Source organism: Oryza glaberrima, chromosome 3, assembly GCF_000147395.1.
Source record: "Oryza glaberrima chromosome 3, OglaRS2, whole genome shotgun sequence".
In the NCBI taxonomy this organism is placed as follows: Eukaryota; Viridiplantae; Streptophyta; class Magnoliopsida; order Poales; family Poaceae; genus Oryza; species Oryza glaberrima.
In genome coordinates, this window is record NC_068328.1 from 33,844,819 (window position 1) to 33,861,985 (window position 17,167).

Below are 17,167 nucleotides of genomic sequence, written 5' to 3' on the forward strand. Positions count from 1 at the left end.
ACGTGCAGTATGATAAATCTCACGGTAACAGTACGGTTTTTCACGGTAATGTGTAATTACCGGGATAACCGTCTTACCATGGGGTGGTGGTAAACTCATCCAAAATGGTTTAGTAAACCCTGATTCTGACTTGGTAACATGAAACTTTGGCAAATTTCAATTAAATTTCTGTCGGATTTTATTGATTTATGTATGACCTCTTAAAAATCATTTGAAATTTCGCTCGAAATCTACTTTTATCCCGTGCAAGGCTTGAAAATTTACGGTTTTTAGTCAAAAAGTTAAACTTGCTATTGCTAGCACACATGTATCTCTACTCACGATCCAATTACATAATTAGAGAACCTGGATTTTTTTTACCTTTTGATTATTTTTTAAAAAACTTCTTTTATAAATAGACCCATGAAATAACTTATTACAGGAATAGACTATTTTTATGGCGCCAACATCATTAGCGTCATGATCTAACATGATTATGTCAACGACGTTGGCATTGTCCCTATCACCCGCAAAAGTTAAGTAACTAATATAAAGGGGGTCGGTCATTGGCACCAATTACTATTTGTAAAAAAATACTACGAATGACATATTTGCAATTAAAAAATATATATTTACAAATAGGTTTTTGATGCCGATGACACATCGAGAGTCTAAATGTAAATATATTTATTATAAATAGATCATTTTTTAAAAAAATCACAAATATGTCCTCGACGTCGATATACTTTATACTAGGGGATTCCCCGCGCTTTGCTTCGGAAATTACTAAGTAATTTTTAATATTATTTTTTGTTACAATTCAGCTAGGAGTAAAAAGAAAAAAATAATCAAATCTCTAGGCTTATCAATATTTACCATGAAACAAATAAAATTTGCACTTTAATGTAGAACATGTTGATAAGTATATATATTAAATAATATAAAAATGATAAAGATATTTGTAAAACTATTAGGGAAATGATATGAGAGATGGTGATTGAATATGCTTGCATGTTAATTTGTAGAATTAAATAGATTGTAGATGCTCTTTCATGCTTGTATGAGGTTGAATATGTAATTATTGTTGGTGGGTGATGATGTGGCATGGTTGCATGTTAAGCTTTAGAATTAGTGGGTTATAACTTTATATAAAGTATAGATTAGACTTAGCTTTCACTGGTGAGGTTAGGAGGCAAGGGGAGAGGTGTCAATGACATTAATGCCGTCATGGTAGACCACGGCGCCAATGATGTTGCCGCTACGAAAAAATACATCCTAAAATAAGTTTTTTTAAAAAGACTATAAGGTAAAAAAAAAAAAAAACAGGCTGGAGTACTATTTTTCGACTCACTTAGCTGGAGGCCTGGAGAACTTGATTATATCATTACAGTTTACTACAAAATACTCGCTCGCACAGGCTTGATTACATACTCTTCTCTGATCATATATTCATACGAATTATATAAAATATAACTACATAAAAGTATTTTCTTGACACGTCTATTAATGTCATTGCACAAATTAAACCATCATATTTGTTACTTATATAAGCTTTCAAGATCTTACACCACGAATTCAAAAACAAACACCAGCATGGCAGCATCATACACAAGAATATTTTTAGAAGGCAGCTTGCATTAAAAAGATCGGGCACACAGATACATCATGTAGGAACTGGAACCATACGGTGATACAAACTCCCGATATTATTTCCATCAGAAACGTATCGATGACTGATGTGTTCCACTGACTCATCAGCATGTTTTACTTGCATCGAGTGAATCCATATATTCCAGACAGGGTTCGTTCTTGCCGAATGGGGCAGGCACGAGATGTCATATAGAACAAGTGAGCAACTAACAACAACATGCATACTCTGATTCTCCCTACTAAGTGCTACATCCTGAAACACAACTGGAAGTCCAGCATTGTCTATCAAGTTAGCGCAAATCCAGTATCACGAACTCATGCTTATGTGCTGGGTTCTAGGCAAGATTGTGGATATTGGGAGTCACGTCCACTGCATATAGTGAAGCAAGAGAGCACTGCAAAGGCATAAGGCCATCTCATTGCACATTAGGACGATCTGATTGCCCAAACTTCAAAATTGTGAGACATTCTGTGTCTTATCTTCCCTTGTTCGGCCAGATAACATCGCATCTGCAAAAGGAAGGAGGCAGCAAGCTCCTGAAAACTCACAGTGCAAGGAGTTCTGATTCCTTTTCTTCTACCAAGGTTTCATCAGTCAAATGGGCAGAACCATTATCAGCTTGGGACTCCCTAGTGTACAATTTGGAACCAGGGGATGGCAAGTGAGAGTTTGTCATGGGAACAAAACCAGAAATTGCAGCACCATTGGAAGAATCTATGGCTGCCTGGAGCTTTTTCAACTGGGACTTCAAACATATGATTCGTCCCTTGTTCCATTTTGGATAATGGAAGGATGATGATAGTGTATCGTTCAGAAAAGAGTACACAACTTTTGCAATCGGCAATCCCCTTGTAACCGTGCTTTTCTCCATTTGTCCCCTCCTGGCAATCAGAGAACTGTCAGTCAATTAGAGTAAACGGAAAAATGTATAAGTAGCTACGTATTGCATTTCTTTATGCAAGTGAAAAGACAAGAAATAATCATGGGAATCATGAACTCGATTCCAGAACAGTGCTAGAACATATCATGATATAACTATAGAACATGGTAAATCTTAAGCTAAAAGCTTACAATACAACAACTGAGGCTAACTGAGGAAGATCTTCATCGCCTTTTAGTCTATCATAAAGTTTATTGAGCCACACTGACACAGCCACTAATGATCCACCTACTGACATCCTGCAAATGCAAACAACCTTAAGCACCGCTTGACGAATAAAAAAACTGGATCACTCACAGAAACAGATGAGAGTGATAAATAATATTACCTATGCACATCTGCAGACCAGACCAGCTTGGTATCACGAAATAACTCAGGGAAGAGCCCATATTTTAATGCTTGATCCAAAACCCTTGCAGCTCGACCCTTCTGGCCAAACCACCAAAGGACATCAAGGAGTGCATTAAAGAATCGTAAACTGTAGTCACAGCCTTCCAAGTTACTGTTGTCAAGAACATATTCGACCATTTGCCAATTGGAGTCATCGTCATACTCCCCTTTGATCATGGAAGCAATCACTTGATGTGTACTACTAGCATGGTTTGTTTTCATTTCTTCCAACAGATCATAAGCATCTGTCCACCTGAAATTGTACATCGGTTATGTTGTAGTTTCATTACATTTTAAGGATTCTAGAAATTTTGATGTCCACATCATTTATAGTACCTTGTGTTGTTCTAATATTAAGTGCTTTTAGATCAAAGTATTCAAGTTTTGGCCTTGTGCCTATCAATGCTACCTGAATGATGCTGGCCAAAACTCTAAATGATTTAAGCAGGATAAATAACAGGAAGAGAGAACAAAGGAAAAAAGGAAAGATATCACAGCCCAGATCTTTCTCAAATTTTAAGGTACAAATATGAATTCAAACCCCTCAAGGACCATAAAGAAACAAGTGGTCTCTAGAAATATGAATCGGTAGAATAATAAAGTTCTGCAGCGTATGAAATGAGAGTAAAATTGCAAGATTGGAGCAACAAGTGTGTTACAGACTTGCAGCATTACATGCATATGGCATATCAAGTTAACTGGACCAACAAAGGGGGTAGAATTCCTAATCTATCAAACCGCCATTCAAATTTTATGGAATTTCACAAAACAGACATGCGATTGCCCCTAGACCTAGCCCCATGTTACTTAGAGGAAGTTTTTTTTATGGTCATATATAAAATTTATATTTCAAATTCCATATAGTGATTAATCAAATCTAAATATATTTTTATGGTCATTTATGTGATTAATCAAATCTTTACTCCTTTAAACATTCCTTGTGGCTGACATTTGGGCCCCACATAGCTAGTCCAAATATATTTTTCTACAGCCCCAAAACCAGCCAGTTTAGTTGATTAAAGTTATTCCCTATTTATCACTCTCAATGCTTTACATTTACAATCAGAACCACATAAGTTTTAATTAAAACAGCATGAAGGTTTCTTTGATAGTTACCTGTCATTCCTGGCATAGAGTGACAACATCATGCAATAAGCAATAATGCTAGGAACAGTCACCATGGACTGAAGTTCTTCAAACTGCTCTTTGCTCTCATCTATAACACCTGCTATGCAGTAGGCATTGAGTACCCCCTCAAGGGAGCGTTCATCTGGATTAAACCTGGACTTCCGCATCTCCATGTATGCCTTAACTGCATCATCTAACTGTGCACCCTGGCAATACGCTTCAATGAGAGCATCGAATGAATCCTTGTCTTTCTGAATAGCAGCATTGTTGGTCATTCGAGAAAAGATGGCCTCAGCCTCCTGGAAAAGGCCACCCTTTGCAAATGCATTTGCAAGAGCATTGTAGGTCTCTATAGTTGGCAAGCTTCCAATTTCAGTCATCATGTTGAATGCAACATAAGCCTCCTGGAATCAAATATAACATCATGAAACATTTTATCACAAAAGGGGTATCTTAAGAGTCAATTCATCAATATATGATACAACATCTGACCTCATACATAGCTGCATGGCCAAGCGCTTCAACTAGGCCAGTGTAGGCCTTTGCAGTAGGCACCATTCCTTCTGTTGTGATATAGTCAAGAACTTCCCTTGCATCCTCATGGAGTCCACCACGACCACACGCAACCATGACGTTTTCACATGTATCAATATCAGGCTCTACTTCAGAGTGAAGCATATCTTGGAAGAGCTCCACCACCTCCTTGAAGAAGCCACCGTCCCCAAAAACGCGGAACAGGACATTGTATGTGGCTGTGTCTGGAGGTACAGTTGTTCTCATCTCGCGGAAGAGCTCGCGCACGCCATCAAACCTCCCCTGTCTGCCATACAGATCAAGCAAGACACGGTATGTCGCAGCTGTCGGCGGACAGCCATCAGCCTGCATCTGCCGCAGCACAGCTACCGCTTCAGCAGTGGCACCAACCCGCGTGTGAGCTTCCATCAGCCCAAGATACGCAGATGGGTCTGGAGTGTGCCCCGTTGCTGCCATCTCGGCAAACAGCTCGGCCACACGGGAGAGGTTACCAGCACCAGCGAAGGCATCAACAATATGGCGGTAAGATGCGGTGTCCGGCAAGACACCGGCCTCGAGCATGGTGCGCAGCAGCATCTCGGACTGGTCGGAGAGAGCGCGTACAGCGGCAGCGGCGAGGAGGGTGTTGTAGGTGGTGAGGTCGGGACGAACGGAGGGGGAAGGGTCATGGCGCATTTCAGCGAAGAGGCCGAGCAGCATGTCGAACGGGACCGGCGGATCGGTGGCGCGAGCGCAGGCGGCGAGCACGGTGTTGTACGTGGCGGCGGTGGGCGCGACGCCGGAGGCCTTCATCTGGTCGAGCAGCTCGCGGGCCTCCTCGTGCAGCGCGTTGCGCGCGTAGGCGGCGATGAGGGAGGTGTAGGAGAGCGCGGTGCGCGACTCGGAGGGGAGGTCATGGAATACCTCGAGGCACTTGTCGAGCAGGGCGGGGCCCTGGCGCCCGAGCACGCCGATGACGATGGCGTGGATGTGCTCGTCGGGGCGGCACCACGACTGGCGCTGCATGTACTTGAACAGCCGGAGCGACCGCTGCCAGTCGCCGCGGCGGGAGAACTCGCGGTACACCGCGGCGAAGTCCTGCAGCGTGAGCCGGTGGCGCGCCGTCTCGAGGCACCGCGCGATGGACCCCCGCGGCGGCAGGTTGCTCAGCCGGTCGATCAGCGACTCCACCTCGTAAGAGTGCCCCCCATTCTCCACCACCACCGCCGCCGCCGCCGCCTCCCTCGGCGCCCTCGCGGCCACCACCGCGACCCGCCCCCCGCCCCCGCCGCGTCTCCTCGCCCTGCAACACCACCTCCTCGCGGGCGGGAACAGCAGGTCGCAGTAGTGGTAGGACGGCGACGCGACTGTGGCGGTGGTGGAGACGAGCGCCATGGGAGCATCCACCATCCGCCGCCGCCGACGACGACGACGAGGAGGAAGAGGAGGGGTTTAGGATTCCACTCCCTTCGCGTAGTAGATTTTGGGGAGAGATTTTTCGTCGCGGGAGTGGATAGAGTCGGACTCCGAGAGGCGCGGGTGCGACGCGAGCGAGTCGGACTCGAGTTGGCTAAGCCTGACCAGCTTGGCCCTTCCACTTCTCTCTCTATCTCTCTCTCTTCTCTTTTTCCCCAATAGGCAACTGCACGCGCCGCCGCAGCCTCTCTCTCTCTCTCTCTATCTCTCCGCCGCTCCGGCTTTCTCCTCCTCTTGCTGCTCCGATTGCTCCATGGCGGGCGGCGACAGCGCGGCGGTGTCGGCGGTGGAGGGGAGGCTGTCGGAGCTCTCCACCAACAGCGACGAGAAGGGGCTCCCCAGGAGGGGCAAGGTGAGCTCTCCTTTTCAGTCCCTCCCCTCCCCCGTGTCAGTTCTCCTCTTTGGGATCGGGCGATGAGTGTAAGCGACATTGAATCTCCATATGAGCAATCTCCCTTGGCGAAGCTTAGCTTGGATTTGGTTTTGGAATCTGAATCCTTGGCCAATCTTCTGTAGGCAGTTAATCATAATTTGTAACGATCGAATTTGGATTCTTGTGAAAGATGGGATGGGAAAAAGAACAAGATCGCTGAAATACGGCACTGCCGCCTTTAGATTCTGTTGGCTTCAATTAGGCAATAAGCTTTTCAGAGGATATGGGGATGAACGCTTATCAGCTAAGCCGACACAGTCGTATGGGAAGAAAGACTGTGAAGGCAAAAGATTCTTCTTTTTGTTCGATGAACCTGGTTATGATGCCTAGCCCTGTGCCCCTGTCTGAAGTCTGAACCATTTTCTTTTCATTCTGATATATCTGATTGCTAGCTTTACGTCAACACTAATTGCTTGATTCCTGGCCCTATTGGAAACTTGTGCTTTACCACAACGTTTAAATGAGCTGTCCACAGTTCAGTTTAGCTACCTACAAATTTCTTTGTATGTATTGATGAGCATACATGTTTCTTCTGTATTTTTTCCCCTCCTGATCAATCCAAGCATAGCAATGGAACTTGTCTAGTACATGCAACATTATTGTCCTGAACAGAAAACTAATATCCAAGAAAAACACAGTCGGAGGAATCATGAGGTCTAGGTGACATTTGTACAATGAGCAATTGCTCTTGTTGCTTTATAAAAAAAAGTATTTTGTATTGTCCTCCGTCATAGCAAGTTGTCCGATTTGTTTCCTTGTCGTTTACTGTTTTAAGATACAAGCACCTTCAGCCCAAGTTATCTCAGTAAAATTACATGTTTTCAGTAAGGAATAATTTATTTGAGTAATGTATGTTGCTTTTAATATCCGCATGGTGACACTTTCTATTGCAGTCTTTATCAGGAAGGACATTAAACACCGCACAGATTCAACTCGTTGCAAGCCATCCAGAGGTGTATGAACCATGTGATGATTCCTTTGCACTTGTCGATGCGCTTCTTTCTGACAAAGCACAACTTTTGACACTAAAGCCAAGATTATGCATGGAGATAGGATGTGGCAGTGGCTATGTTATCACATCTCTAGCAATCATGCTCAGGCAGTTAGGCTCAGGAACCCAGTACCTCGCTACTGATATCAATCAACATGCTGTGGAGACAACTCAAGCAACCCTTGAAGCCCATGGCGTCCATGCAGACGTGATTGCTACTGATATTGTGTCAGGTCTTGAGAAACGCCTGCATGGTTTGGTTGACGTTGTTGTTGTGAACCCTCCTTATGTACCAACACCTGAGGAAGAAATCGAGTCCAATGGCATCGCTTCATCTTGGGCTGGAGGTATAAACGGGCGCCAAGTGATTGATCGGATCCTTCCTGCTGTGCGTGAGCTGCTATCTGAAAGAGGGTGGCTGTATATGATTGCTCTTGAAGATAACGATCCTCTGGATATCTGTCATTTGATGAATGAGAAGGGCTATGCATCACGTGTTCTCTTGAAGAGATGCACTGAAGAAGAAAGCCTTTATGTTCTAAAGTTTTGGCAGGACGCTTCCACTGGCACAAACGCTTCTCATGCCGCTAGATCACCACGCTCTGAATCCTCATGGCTTTCTCAGCTGCCTTTCAGATCCCTTTGGCATAAGAATGCATAGTAGCTGTTAGCCTTGTCGATTTATCTCCAGTTCCAAAAGATAGCAACAAGTTCTTTGCAACCTTCAGATGGCAGCAGTATCTGTAAACATGTCTGAAATGAGATGCTGCTGTTGGTCTCTGACTCCCTTCAAAAGAGTAAAAGAATCAGAAATCAGACTGACTTGGTGGACTTAGCTATGAATGGTCCTATGAGCAATTAGCAATAAAGTTCCAACCCTTTTATTTTGGGTGTTCTTCTATTTTGGTGTGTATATGTGCTAGTCTGGATTCCTTATCTTACTGCACTTGTAATATGGGTCCTGTTATTATCGAATGTACGAGTAAACCATATCAGCGAAAAGAATGTACGAGCAAGTTTCTGGAACTATAACTACATCAAAGTAGTTACTACAAGAATATCATGATGTCTGATGTGTCTGTTGAATCGAATGAAACGTAATGTTGGGAAATTCCATGAGAATAAGCCTCTCATCGTTTGCTCAATGGTTGATAAGCGGTTAGAAAAACAAACAAATCAACCAAAAGAATTTATAGGCAAAACTTTTACAGCTGTGTATTAGCGATTTAGAAGCCAATACTGATTTTTTTTAAAAAAAATATCTCAAAATCAACGTTTCAAAATTCACATTTTTGTTGTGGCTGATAAGTAAACAATGAGACTTGACCATGTACCAGCCACAAACAAGCTGAGTTCGTCTGCTTGATCCGAGGCACTATTCGAATACTCCCTCCGGTTATATAATAATTGACGCTTTAGACAAGATTGAGGTCAAACTTTTATAACTCTGACCATCAATAACTTTAAAAATATTTAGTTTAAAGAAACTAGAACAACATATATAAATTTGTCTTTGAAAACACTACAATAAAAGTAAACATGCATTTATTTATTATATATATTATAATAGAAAAATAAGGTCAAAGATATATTTTGTAGACCGTGTCGTTGTCCAAAACGTCAATTAAAATGAAACCGGAGGGAGTAGCTTTTAGCAGTCACAATTTTTCCTATAACATATACTCCATCCGTTTCATATCATAAGACTTTCTAGCATTGTCCACATTTTTTTCATATCATAAGACTTTCTAGCATTGCCCACATTTATATAGATGTTAATGATGTGTATAGATTTATTATAACATCTATATGAATATAGGCAATGCTAGAAAGTCTTACAATATGAAACGGATAGAGTAGCTTCAAAATTTTTCCTAGATTTTTAAGATCTACGATAATAGAATCCAAAAAACTAACTAAAAGTGATTAGAAACCGGGTTTTCCAGTTTTACATTCTTGCATGTTAGTTCTCAGAATCTCGAACTCCCCTGTAGGGCTGTATTTGTCATGGGCTTCCAACGCAAACACGTCCGTGGGCTGGAAGCGGCCCACAGAACGGCCCGACACATACATCCTGGACCTTCCAGTTCCGGTGCGAATCAACGCACCGCAACGTAGAGGCTTCACGCACGCCGGCCGCCTTGCTCGTCGTCGCCGGCGGCAGCTGCGGCGAGCGCGCTTCATCCTCGTCCCCAGCTAAGCTAGTGGCCTCACCGCCTCACCGAGCTTCTGATCGCGAGAGCGAGGTGCGGAGAGATCTGGAGCTAGCTGGGTGGCGGCGGTCCAGCCCATCTAGTCATCATTAAACCCTAGCCCAACAAAAGCCCTCGTCGAGTTACTGGAGAGCTTCACACGCCTCCTCCTCCCCCGCGACACCGGCGAGCGGCGATGGGTAAGCGGAAGCAGCGCGGCGGCGGGGGAGCAGCCACGGAAGGCGACGCGGCCGCCGGCGGAGGCCACAGCCCCTCCACCGTGTTCGTCTCCAACCTGCCGTACACCTTCAAGTCCGCCGATGTAAGCGTGTGCCCCCCTAGCCTTTTCTCCTCTGCGAAGCTTAAAAGGGGTTAGGATTGTGCTATTTCGGGGGGATCAGTGTTGTGGTACGCGGTATGATGTGATGTATTACTGTTATGTAGCTCGAGGCGGTGTTCAGCGAGGTCGGGCCGGTGAGGCGCTGCTTCATGGTCGCGCCGAAAGGTAAGAGAATTAAGGAATTCCATGGCTGTTTAGCCAGAGTTGTTTGGTGTTTGGTGGTGCTTATTATTAAGGGCTTCGCTTATGCGATAATGTTTGTTTCTAATGCAGGGTCGGAGACGAGCCGAGGCTTTGGATTCGTACAGTTGTAAGTATCAGTGGTTGCTTTTGTAGGTGTTTTCAATGAAAATGCGTTTCCCTTTACCATATTTCCAGAATTCCACAACTGCTTTTGATCGTGAGTGTACTGGTCTAGTGAGCAAATTTCTCAATGCTAAGCGTAAATTCATTGTTCAGTGTCTCTAGTGGTGGTGTGTCTGTGTTACTGTGTAGTATCAGACTATCAGGTCCCTAACAGAAGATAAACCAAACCAATAGTTAGTTCTTATTAGAAGGAGTACTGCACAAAGTTTTCGCCGTATATTATATACTGCACTAATGAACAAGCGAAACCATAAGAGTTTGGTTGATATAGCTCGATTCTTTTTTCTCAAATACAGATGTGTCATGTGTGATCATTCATGAAGGAATATCTTTCTGCTGAAAAAGATCTAGGCACAAGGCATACAAAACTGGCCTGTAACCTGTTTTATATATATATATATATATATATATATATATATATATATATTTGACTTGTTTACATTAATACAGTGCAACTGTTAAAGATGCTGAGCGATCTATTCAGCAAAAGGATGGATTTTCTGTTGCTGGTAGAAAAATTAGAGTTAAGCTAGCAACACATCGTGCTCCACTGAAGGAGCGTTTACAGAAGAAGGAAAACGGTAAATCTCTATTCCTGGTAGTTGCTTCTGAATTTCAATTGATTGAGATTCTGATCGCCTGGCTGCTTTTGCATGTAAGCCATGCAAGCCAAGGATGCCGATGTAACAAATGAAGCCAAGGATGCCGATTCAACAAATGAAGCCCAGGATGCTGATGCAACAAATGAAGAAGATGATACTTCTACTGCAAAACATAAGGAGACCTCTCATAAAAAAGATGCAGGTTTGAAAGGAAAATTACCCAGATTCCAGCACTGTTTCCATTCTTAAATTTTCTCGACGCTTTAATTTTCTGATGCATCATGTTTTACTGAACCAGAACCACTACAGTTGTTGAAAAAGGATATTACAGTATCAAAGGAAGTTAGCATTTTCAATACTGATAAGGTGAAAAGCTCAGAAAAGCAAAGGTGTGGACTCAAATATTCTATACCATCAAGGCATTATAGCATTACCTAAAAAAAAATTGAAGTAAATATGCTGAAATTTTGCCATCCTGTTCTAGTTTGCTTTTCATGACCTCACCATTCTTAGTTTTTTCAAGGATATATGCTGTAATTGTTTATTTTTATCCAGTTTAACCCAGTGTGACAATATAACATATGCAATTGATTATGATGAAGGATTGCAAAAACTGTGATATTCGGTGGTCTCCGAGACTTTGCTATGGCAAGTGAAGTTTTTCGTCTAGCTGGAGAGATTGGCACAGTTGTATCTGTCAACTATCCACTTCCTAAAGAGGAAATGGAGCTCCATGGTATGACTTCCTAATCTACTCCTTTTTCAGTTCTTTTTTTAATTGTATACCATGTCACTAGGTCGAAATTGCTCTGGTGGAAGTTCTTTGAGTCAAATTATTTTGTTGACATGAAAGTTAAGGCTGATTGTAGTAGTCTTGAATTATATCTCATATTTTCTGTTTTCCAGTTCATGCTGTACTTTTGCAGGACACGTCTTGACCTTAGTTTCTGTATCGTTTGCTTTTCCAAGCTCCAAGTACACAATTATTTTCCTTTAATACCACTAGCATGTTCTTGAATTGGTGTAAATTATAGAATATGGCCATCATTCTCAACAGGGCTTGAACGAGATGGATGCACAACAGATGCAGCAGCTGTACTTTTTGCTAGTGTGACATCAGCCTGGGATTCAGTTGTTCACTTGCACCGTAAGGAGGTCAAGGGAGCAGTTGTTTGGGCTCGTCAACTTGGTGGGGAGGTATCTTCTTGCATTATATTTACCTTGATATGCTGCCATTACTTCATTATTTTAGCTTGATTGGCTTGTTTCTATTCTGCGATTAAACAAATTTCAAATACTTATGTTTTTCTTTCACCTTTGTTTACCAGTGCAGTAGTGTGCGTGCTCACATTTAGTTGCTCCTCAAAGCTGTATGCTTGTATGTAATTGTCCTTATGTTCTAACCTAAGGTGGTTATCATGTCTTAGTACTAATTGTCCTTATGTTCTAACCTAAGGTGGTTATCATGTCTTAGTACGATAATTCAAAACGGATGGGTATGTGCTAATTAAAAATGGGTTGGAAGTTGGAACTTCAAGTTCTGGAGTCTCAAATTAACAGTAACCTCCTGCAGCTGTGCCTCCTGGAAATGTCTTGAATACCACATACATTACAGGTCTCCTGACTACAGTTTCAAATATATTTAGTTACAGTGTCTCATAAGTACACATGGTGCCTGTTCATTGCATTGGATCTAAACTAAATATCCCCAACCTACATAGTTCATTCACATTAGATTCGATGACTACATGCATATACACATAAGTAGATGACGGAATGATTTGATTGTTTACAAAAGGCACTACTATATTTTTCATCTTAAAATACTACCGTAACTACCACTAACTTCTCTTTTATATCTGTAAAAGATGTACAAGCCTCTAGAGATTTAGTCACATGTGCTTTCTATAAAAGCAGGGCCTTCTGGACTTCTACCTAAAGAACTTTCCGTTTGAAAGATCCTAATATTATTCTGTGAATGGAACAATAGATATACTGGAGCTTTAGCTCCGCTTATAATGCACCACTATCTTGCATGGCTAGTTGCAGCTGTTGTGCTAATAGGTGGGTAGGAGATAGAATGAGATTACTTAAAATCTTAACTTTTGGTTGATGAGTGTCTGTCTTCTGCACAAGGGTTGCATGGTGTTTAACAGTACTTTGTCGAACCACTATCATTTTCTCTGTTTGGCCATTTCCCCATTTACCTGCAGCTGTTTGAAACTTGCTTATTGCTATGCAGGGCTCGAAGATCAGAAAATGGAGAGTGATAGTCCGGAATCTGCCATTCAAGGTGCTTCATGAAATGCAAAACTTCACCTGTTCCAAACTTTGTTATCTAAAACAGATAACAGAGGTTATATGCGTTTGTTTCATTATTGCAGATTACAGTAAAGGAGATCATGGATATGTTCAGTTTAGCAGGATTTGTATGGGATGTGTCCATTCCACAGAAGTCTGATAACGGGTATGTTTTGCATTGAATCCTTTATTTCTTCCGTAGTTTAAACAAATTACAAGAAATTATGACTATTTCATTCATTCTTCTACAGGACATCAAAAGGCTTTGCTTTTGTATCTTTCACACGTAAGCAGGATGCAGAAAATGTATGGTCAGTACCCTGTTCAGTAAGAGTAAAAAATCTTTGGAAGTCCTAATATTGCATTTTTTTCTCTTAAATAGGCTATAAAAAATGTTAACGGAAAAGTAGTTGCAAAGAGAACTGTGGCTGTTGATTGGGCTGTTCCAAAGAAAGTATACACTGTTGCTGCTGCAAAATCCAGCGCTAAGGATGATGGTAAATACAAACTTTTGTATCTATTATTTTAGTTCTGGCCTTCGTTTGTTGTGTGACCTGCAATATCTTTATTTACTTCAATGATACGCTTCAGCTATTCTAACATGGACCTTTGGCTTTTGACAAAGGTACCATGCCATTTCTTTGGTATGGTAGGCAAACAGTGGTTCATGTTGTTTAAGATGATCAACTGGCTTATTTGTTTCATAATTAAAAATGTTTTAATACACTGTGTCTCATCTGCTAATCCTGGCAATTCTTTGTGCTTTCTGAGCTATTATTTTGGAAGATGCAATATCATGAATTTGCTGTCCCTACAGAGCTGGTAAATGTGTCTGACAAAGGCAGTGATGAGGAGTCTGAAGATAATCTTGTTGGAGAAGATGATAGCTATGAACTTGATCAGGAAGCTTCCAATCGTCCTGCTGATGATGATTTTGAAACTGAAATTGATATTTCAAGAAAGATTCTTGAAAATTTGATCAAGTCATCTGAGAAGGCTGAACCATCTGGCAATGAGGGTTCTGATGTTGATACAGATACAGAAACAGAACAAGATACATCAGAAAAGAAACAGAAGCAGACACATTTACCTGCATCTGTACCTGCAGCTGATAAGTTAGAAAATTCTAAACGTGTGGCAGAGGAGGAAAACACCCTTCCTGCCTCAAAATTCAAGAAACAAGACGCTGGGCTGGATAGGACAATATTCATAAGCAACCTTCCTTTTGATCTAAGTAACGAGGAGGTAACAGAGCGCTTCTCAGCATTTGGGAAGGTCGAATCTTTCTTCCCAGTTCTTCACAAGCTCACAAAGTATGTTTCATCATCTTCCCTTTATTTCCTCCTGTTGTATCAACCAGAGGACATTTGCAGTTTTGCATATACACTTATTAGTGCATGGTTTTTTGGTGTTATTCAGGAGACCTAGAGGAACTGGTTTTCTGAAGTTCTCTACAGCAGAGGCAGCTGATGCAGCCGTTTCTGCTGCCAATGCTGCTCCTGGATTGGGGATCTTTATAAAGAGCAGAGCTCTTAAGATAATGAAAGCGCTGGACAAGGAGTCAGCTCACAAAAAGGAACTTGAGAAGTCAAAGAATGAGGTGGAGGATCGACGCAACCTATACTTGACAAAGGTAACCTCTTCACCAGAGTTCCCCCTTCTCTCTCTCTCTCTCTCTCTCTCTCTCTCTCTCTCTCTCTCTCTCTCTCTCTCTCATATCTCTTAAATCATTTTTCCTATCTCATGATTCATTTTCGTGGCAGGAAGGTGAAATACTTGCTGGGACACCAGCTGCAGAAGGTGTGTCCGATGCTGACATGAATAAATGTAGTTGGTAAGAGTTTATCTTTTTCCTTCTTTCAGCCAGCGTCTTCCTTTTTCCGAGAAATATAGTTGCATTCTACATTTCCGAGAATAAACGTAGTTGGTAAGAATGTCCATTCTACATGTTGTGTTCATGTTACTCTGGGAACAAACGATAACACATGCACTTTTTGAGAATTCATTGCCAGCATTTGGTGTCTTGTTGGCTTTTCTATAATGAAAAGGTGTCTCTGTACTGCAGCTGTAACTATTGAATCATAGTCTTTTCCCATTAATTTTATTTTGTCAAATATTTTTCAAATCTCATTCTTCTATAATTTGTATTTAGTTTTTCTTTGGCTGATTGAACGTTCAGTACTCTTCTTAAGATGGAGTTTGATTATGCTCTCAATCATGGTCAAAGGATCTCATGAATAATGTTTAAGGAATCATTGATCTTGTCGTGCAGGCTAGCTAGAAGAAAAGCAGAAATGCTCCAGTCTCCAAAATTTCATGTGTCCAGAACAAGGCTTATCATCTACAACCTGCCAAAGACTATGACCATTAACGACGTAAAGAAGCTTTGTAGAGAAGCAGTTATTTCTCGTGCTCACAAGCAAAATCCCATCATTCGAAAGGTTTCTTGGGTTTTCTTTATTCAACCTCTGTTTTATTCTATTTCTAGGTATTCTTTTATAATGCTTATGCGTGTGCACTTGTCTTGAACAGGTAAATATCCTGAAAAATGAAAAGAAGAGCAACAGTACTGCACAGAAACATTCCCGTGGTGTAGCCTTCGTTGATTTTCAAGAACATGAGCACGCTCTTGTGGCTCTAAGAGTCCTAAACAATAACCCTGGTACTGCCTCTATACCAAATGCTTCTAAATATTGGTTTGTAACTGCCTCGGTTGCAACTTTATAATGTGGAACATGTCTTTCTCCAAGAAGATTTAATGTGTTATATTGCATTGTGCTGCATCCCTACATTGCATGGAATCACCGTATCACATGTTCGTGGCTTCATGCTACCTATCTGTATTGTTTCTTGTCCTGTCATGAGCCTGATGTGTCTTAGTGCTGCTATTAGCTGTAATTTTATTTTTTTCCCTCTATATTTGCAGATTATTACGATGTAAGATCATCAAGAACATACCATACTCTTAATGCCCTCCTTTCCTTTCTAACCAGCATTTGCTTGTTTGCTGCCGCATTGTTTTCTTGGTTTTGCCTGTTTGTCTCCTGTTATAATTGTTGTTTTTGTCCTTTGCAGAAACTTTTGGTGCAGAACGCCGTCCAATTGTGGAATTTGCACTTGAGAATATTGAGAAAGTGAGACTCCAGAAAATTTGGAAGGAGCGTCGTGATAAGTTGCGAGAAGGTGCACAAGATAAGGCAAGACCTCTAGGAGATCATTCTGCAACTGATGGCCCTCAGGCGAATAACACAAGGGCTTTCAACAAAGGGCACAAGAGAAAAACACATGATAGATCATCTAAGTTATCGAACTCTGGTAAAGGGTCTGCAGAGGATCTTTCGGCAGCTGGAGATGGTGGCAGTGGCATTATGGAGAGTATGGTTGAAGATAAAAGAAAGGCTCAAAGGCCTGCAAAAAGAGCACGGAAGCCAAACAAGGTGTCGGATGGAGATAGACAAGATGCAACACCACCAACTGCTGATGGGAATGTAAGTGATATTGGACTTTTGGTTTTTTTTGGCACTACAAAATTATTGATTTCGATGAAGCAAAATAGTTGTTTAACACTGACCTTTTCTTTTGCAGCAAACTCTGTCAAGTAAACATAATCAGGCAGGCACCCCGACGAAGAGGAAGAACAGAAAAGATAGTCATTCGGAGCAAAGGAGAGGAAAGGCTCCAAAGACAAAGAAAGAGCCGGCTGGGGAAGGAGGTGTGGATAAATCGCTTGTGGAGCAGTATCGTTCCAAGTTTTTGCAACATGGTCTGAACAAAACTAAAGGATAATTAAGCGTGATTGTCGTGGGAAGAACAGCATGGTGATCCGGACTAGCTTGTCAAAAGGCTAATACATTTCTTTGAACTT

At 41.8% G+C, this 17,167-nt stretch overlaps 3 protein-coding genes across 6 annotated transcripts; 2 read left to right on the top strand and 1 right to left on the bottom strand.

The window, feature by feature from the left end:
• Positions 1-1,465: 1,465 nt before the first annotated feature.
• LOC127766607 (pentatricopeptide repeat-containing protein At1g74850, chloroplastic) lies at positions 1,466-6,137 on the bottom strand. 2 transcript variants are annotated; one of them, XM_052291701.1, is made up of 5 exons: positions 4,581-6,137; positions 4,077-4,492; positions 2,899-3,213; positions 2,702-2,809; positions 1,466-2,526 (listed from the first exon to the last, which is right to left on the bottom strand). In XM_052291701.1, exons 1-5 carry the CDS (start codon positions 6,009-6,011, stop codon positions 2,175-2,177), a joined length of 2,622 nt encoding a protein of 873 aa, XP_052147661.1. In that variant the 5' UTR covers positions 6,012-6,137; the 3' UTR covers positions 1,466-2,174. The 2 variants fall into 2 exon arrangements, with proteins under 2 accessions (XP_052147661.1, XP_052147663.1); XM_052291703.1 differs by having other exon boundaries at positions 1,466-2,511; positions 4,581-6,103.
• Positions 6,138-6,215: 78 nt separating this feature from the next.
• On the top strand, positions 6,216-8,533 carry LOC127766608 (uncharacterized). Its single transcript, XM_052291704.1, has 2 exons — positions 6,216-6,429; positions 7,404-8,533. The coding sequence occupies exons 1-2, from the start codon at positions 6,331-6,333 to the stop codon at positions 8,160-8,162; spliced, it is 858 nt and encodes a 285-aa protein (XP_052147664.1). The 5' UTR covers positions 6,216-6,330; the 3' UTR covers positions 8,163-8,533.
• Positions 8,534-9,616: 1,083 nt separating this feature from the next.
• LOC127766056 (uncharacterized) lies at positions 9,617-17,092 on the top strand. Of its 3 annotated transcripts, XM_052291077.1 has the most exons (20): positions 9,997-10,015; positions 10,138-10,198; positions 10,307-10,343; positions 10,696-10,757; positions 10,850-10,980; positions 11,060-11,203; positions 11,300-11,390; positions 11,604-11,737; positions 12,059-12,198; positions 13,244-13,294; positions 13,386-13,468; positions 13,554-13,608; positions 13,685-13,799; positions 14,120-14,615; positions 14,722-14,935; positions 15,066-15,136; positions 15,575-15,743; positions 15,835-15,964; positions 16,378-16,790; positions 16,888-17,092. In XM_052291077.1, exons 4-20 carry the CDS (start codon positions 10,717-10,719, stop codon positions 17,086-17,088), a joined length of 2,679 nt encoding a protein of 892 aa, XP_052147037.1. In that variant the 5' UTR covers positions 9,997-10,015; positions 10,138-10,198; positions 10,307-10,343; positions 10,696-10,716; the 3' UTR covers positions 17,089-17,092. The 3 variants fall into 3 exon arrangements, with proteins under 3 accessions (XP_052147036.1, XP_052147037.1, XP_052147038.1); XM_052291076.1 differs by lacking the exon at positions 10,696-10,757 and having other exon boundaries at positions 9,617-10,015; XM_052291078.1 differs by lacking the exons at positions 9,997-10,015; positions 10,138-10,198; positions 10,307-10,343 and having other exon boundaries at positions 10,351-10,757.
• Positions 17,093-17,167: the final 75 nt, after the last annotated feature.

Excerpts from the sequence above, each read along its gene's own strand:
- LOC127766607 (XM_052291701.1), bottom strand. The coding sequence starts at position 6,011 with ATGGTGGATGCTCCCATGGCGCTCGTCTCCACCACCGCCACAGTCGCG. Across the intron at positions 2,810-2,898 it reads TGGTCTGCAGATGTGCATAG|GATGTCAGTAGGTGGATCAT; the intron begins GTAATATTATTT and ends TTGCATTTGCAG. Across the intron at positions 2,527-2,701 it reads TTAGCCTCAGTTGTTGTATT|TTCTCTGATTGCCAGGAGGG; the intron begins GTAAGCTTTTAG and ends ATTGACTGACAG.
- LOC127766608 (XM_052291704.1), top strand. The coding sequence starts at position 6,331 with ATGGCGGGCGGCGACAGCGCGGCGGTGTCGGCGGTGGAGGGGAGGCTG. Across the intron at positions 6,430-7,403 it reads GGCTCCCCAGGAGGGGCAAG|TCTTTATCAGGAAGGACATT; the intron begins GTGAGCTCTCCT and ends TTTCTATTGCAG.
- LOC127766056 (XM_052291076.1), top strand. The coding sequence starts at position 9,890 with ATGGGTAAGCGGAAGCAGCGCGGCGGCGGGGGAGCAGCCACGGAAGGC. Across the intron at positions 10,016-10,137 it reads ACACCTTCAAGTCCGCCGAT|CTCGAGGCGGTGTTCAGCGA; the intron begins GTAAGCGTGTGC and ends ACTGTTATGTAG. Across the intron at positions 12,199-13,243 it reads CTCGTCAACTTGGTGGGGAG|GGCTCGAAGATCAGAAAATG; the intron begins GTATCTTCTTGC and ends ATTGCTATGCAG.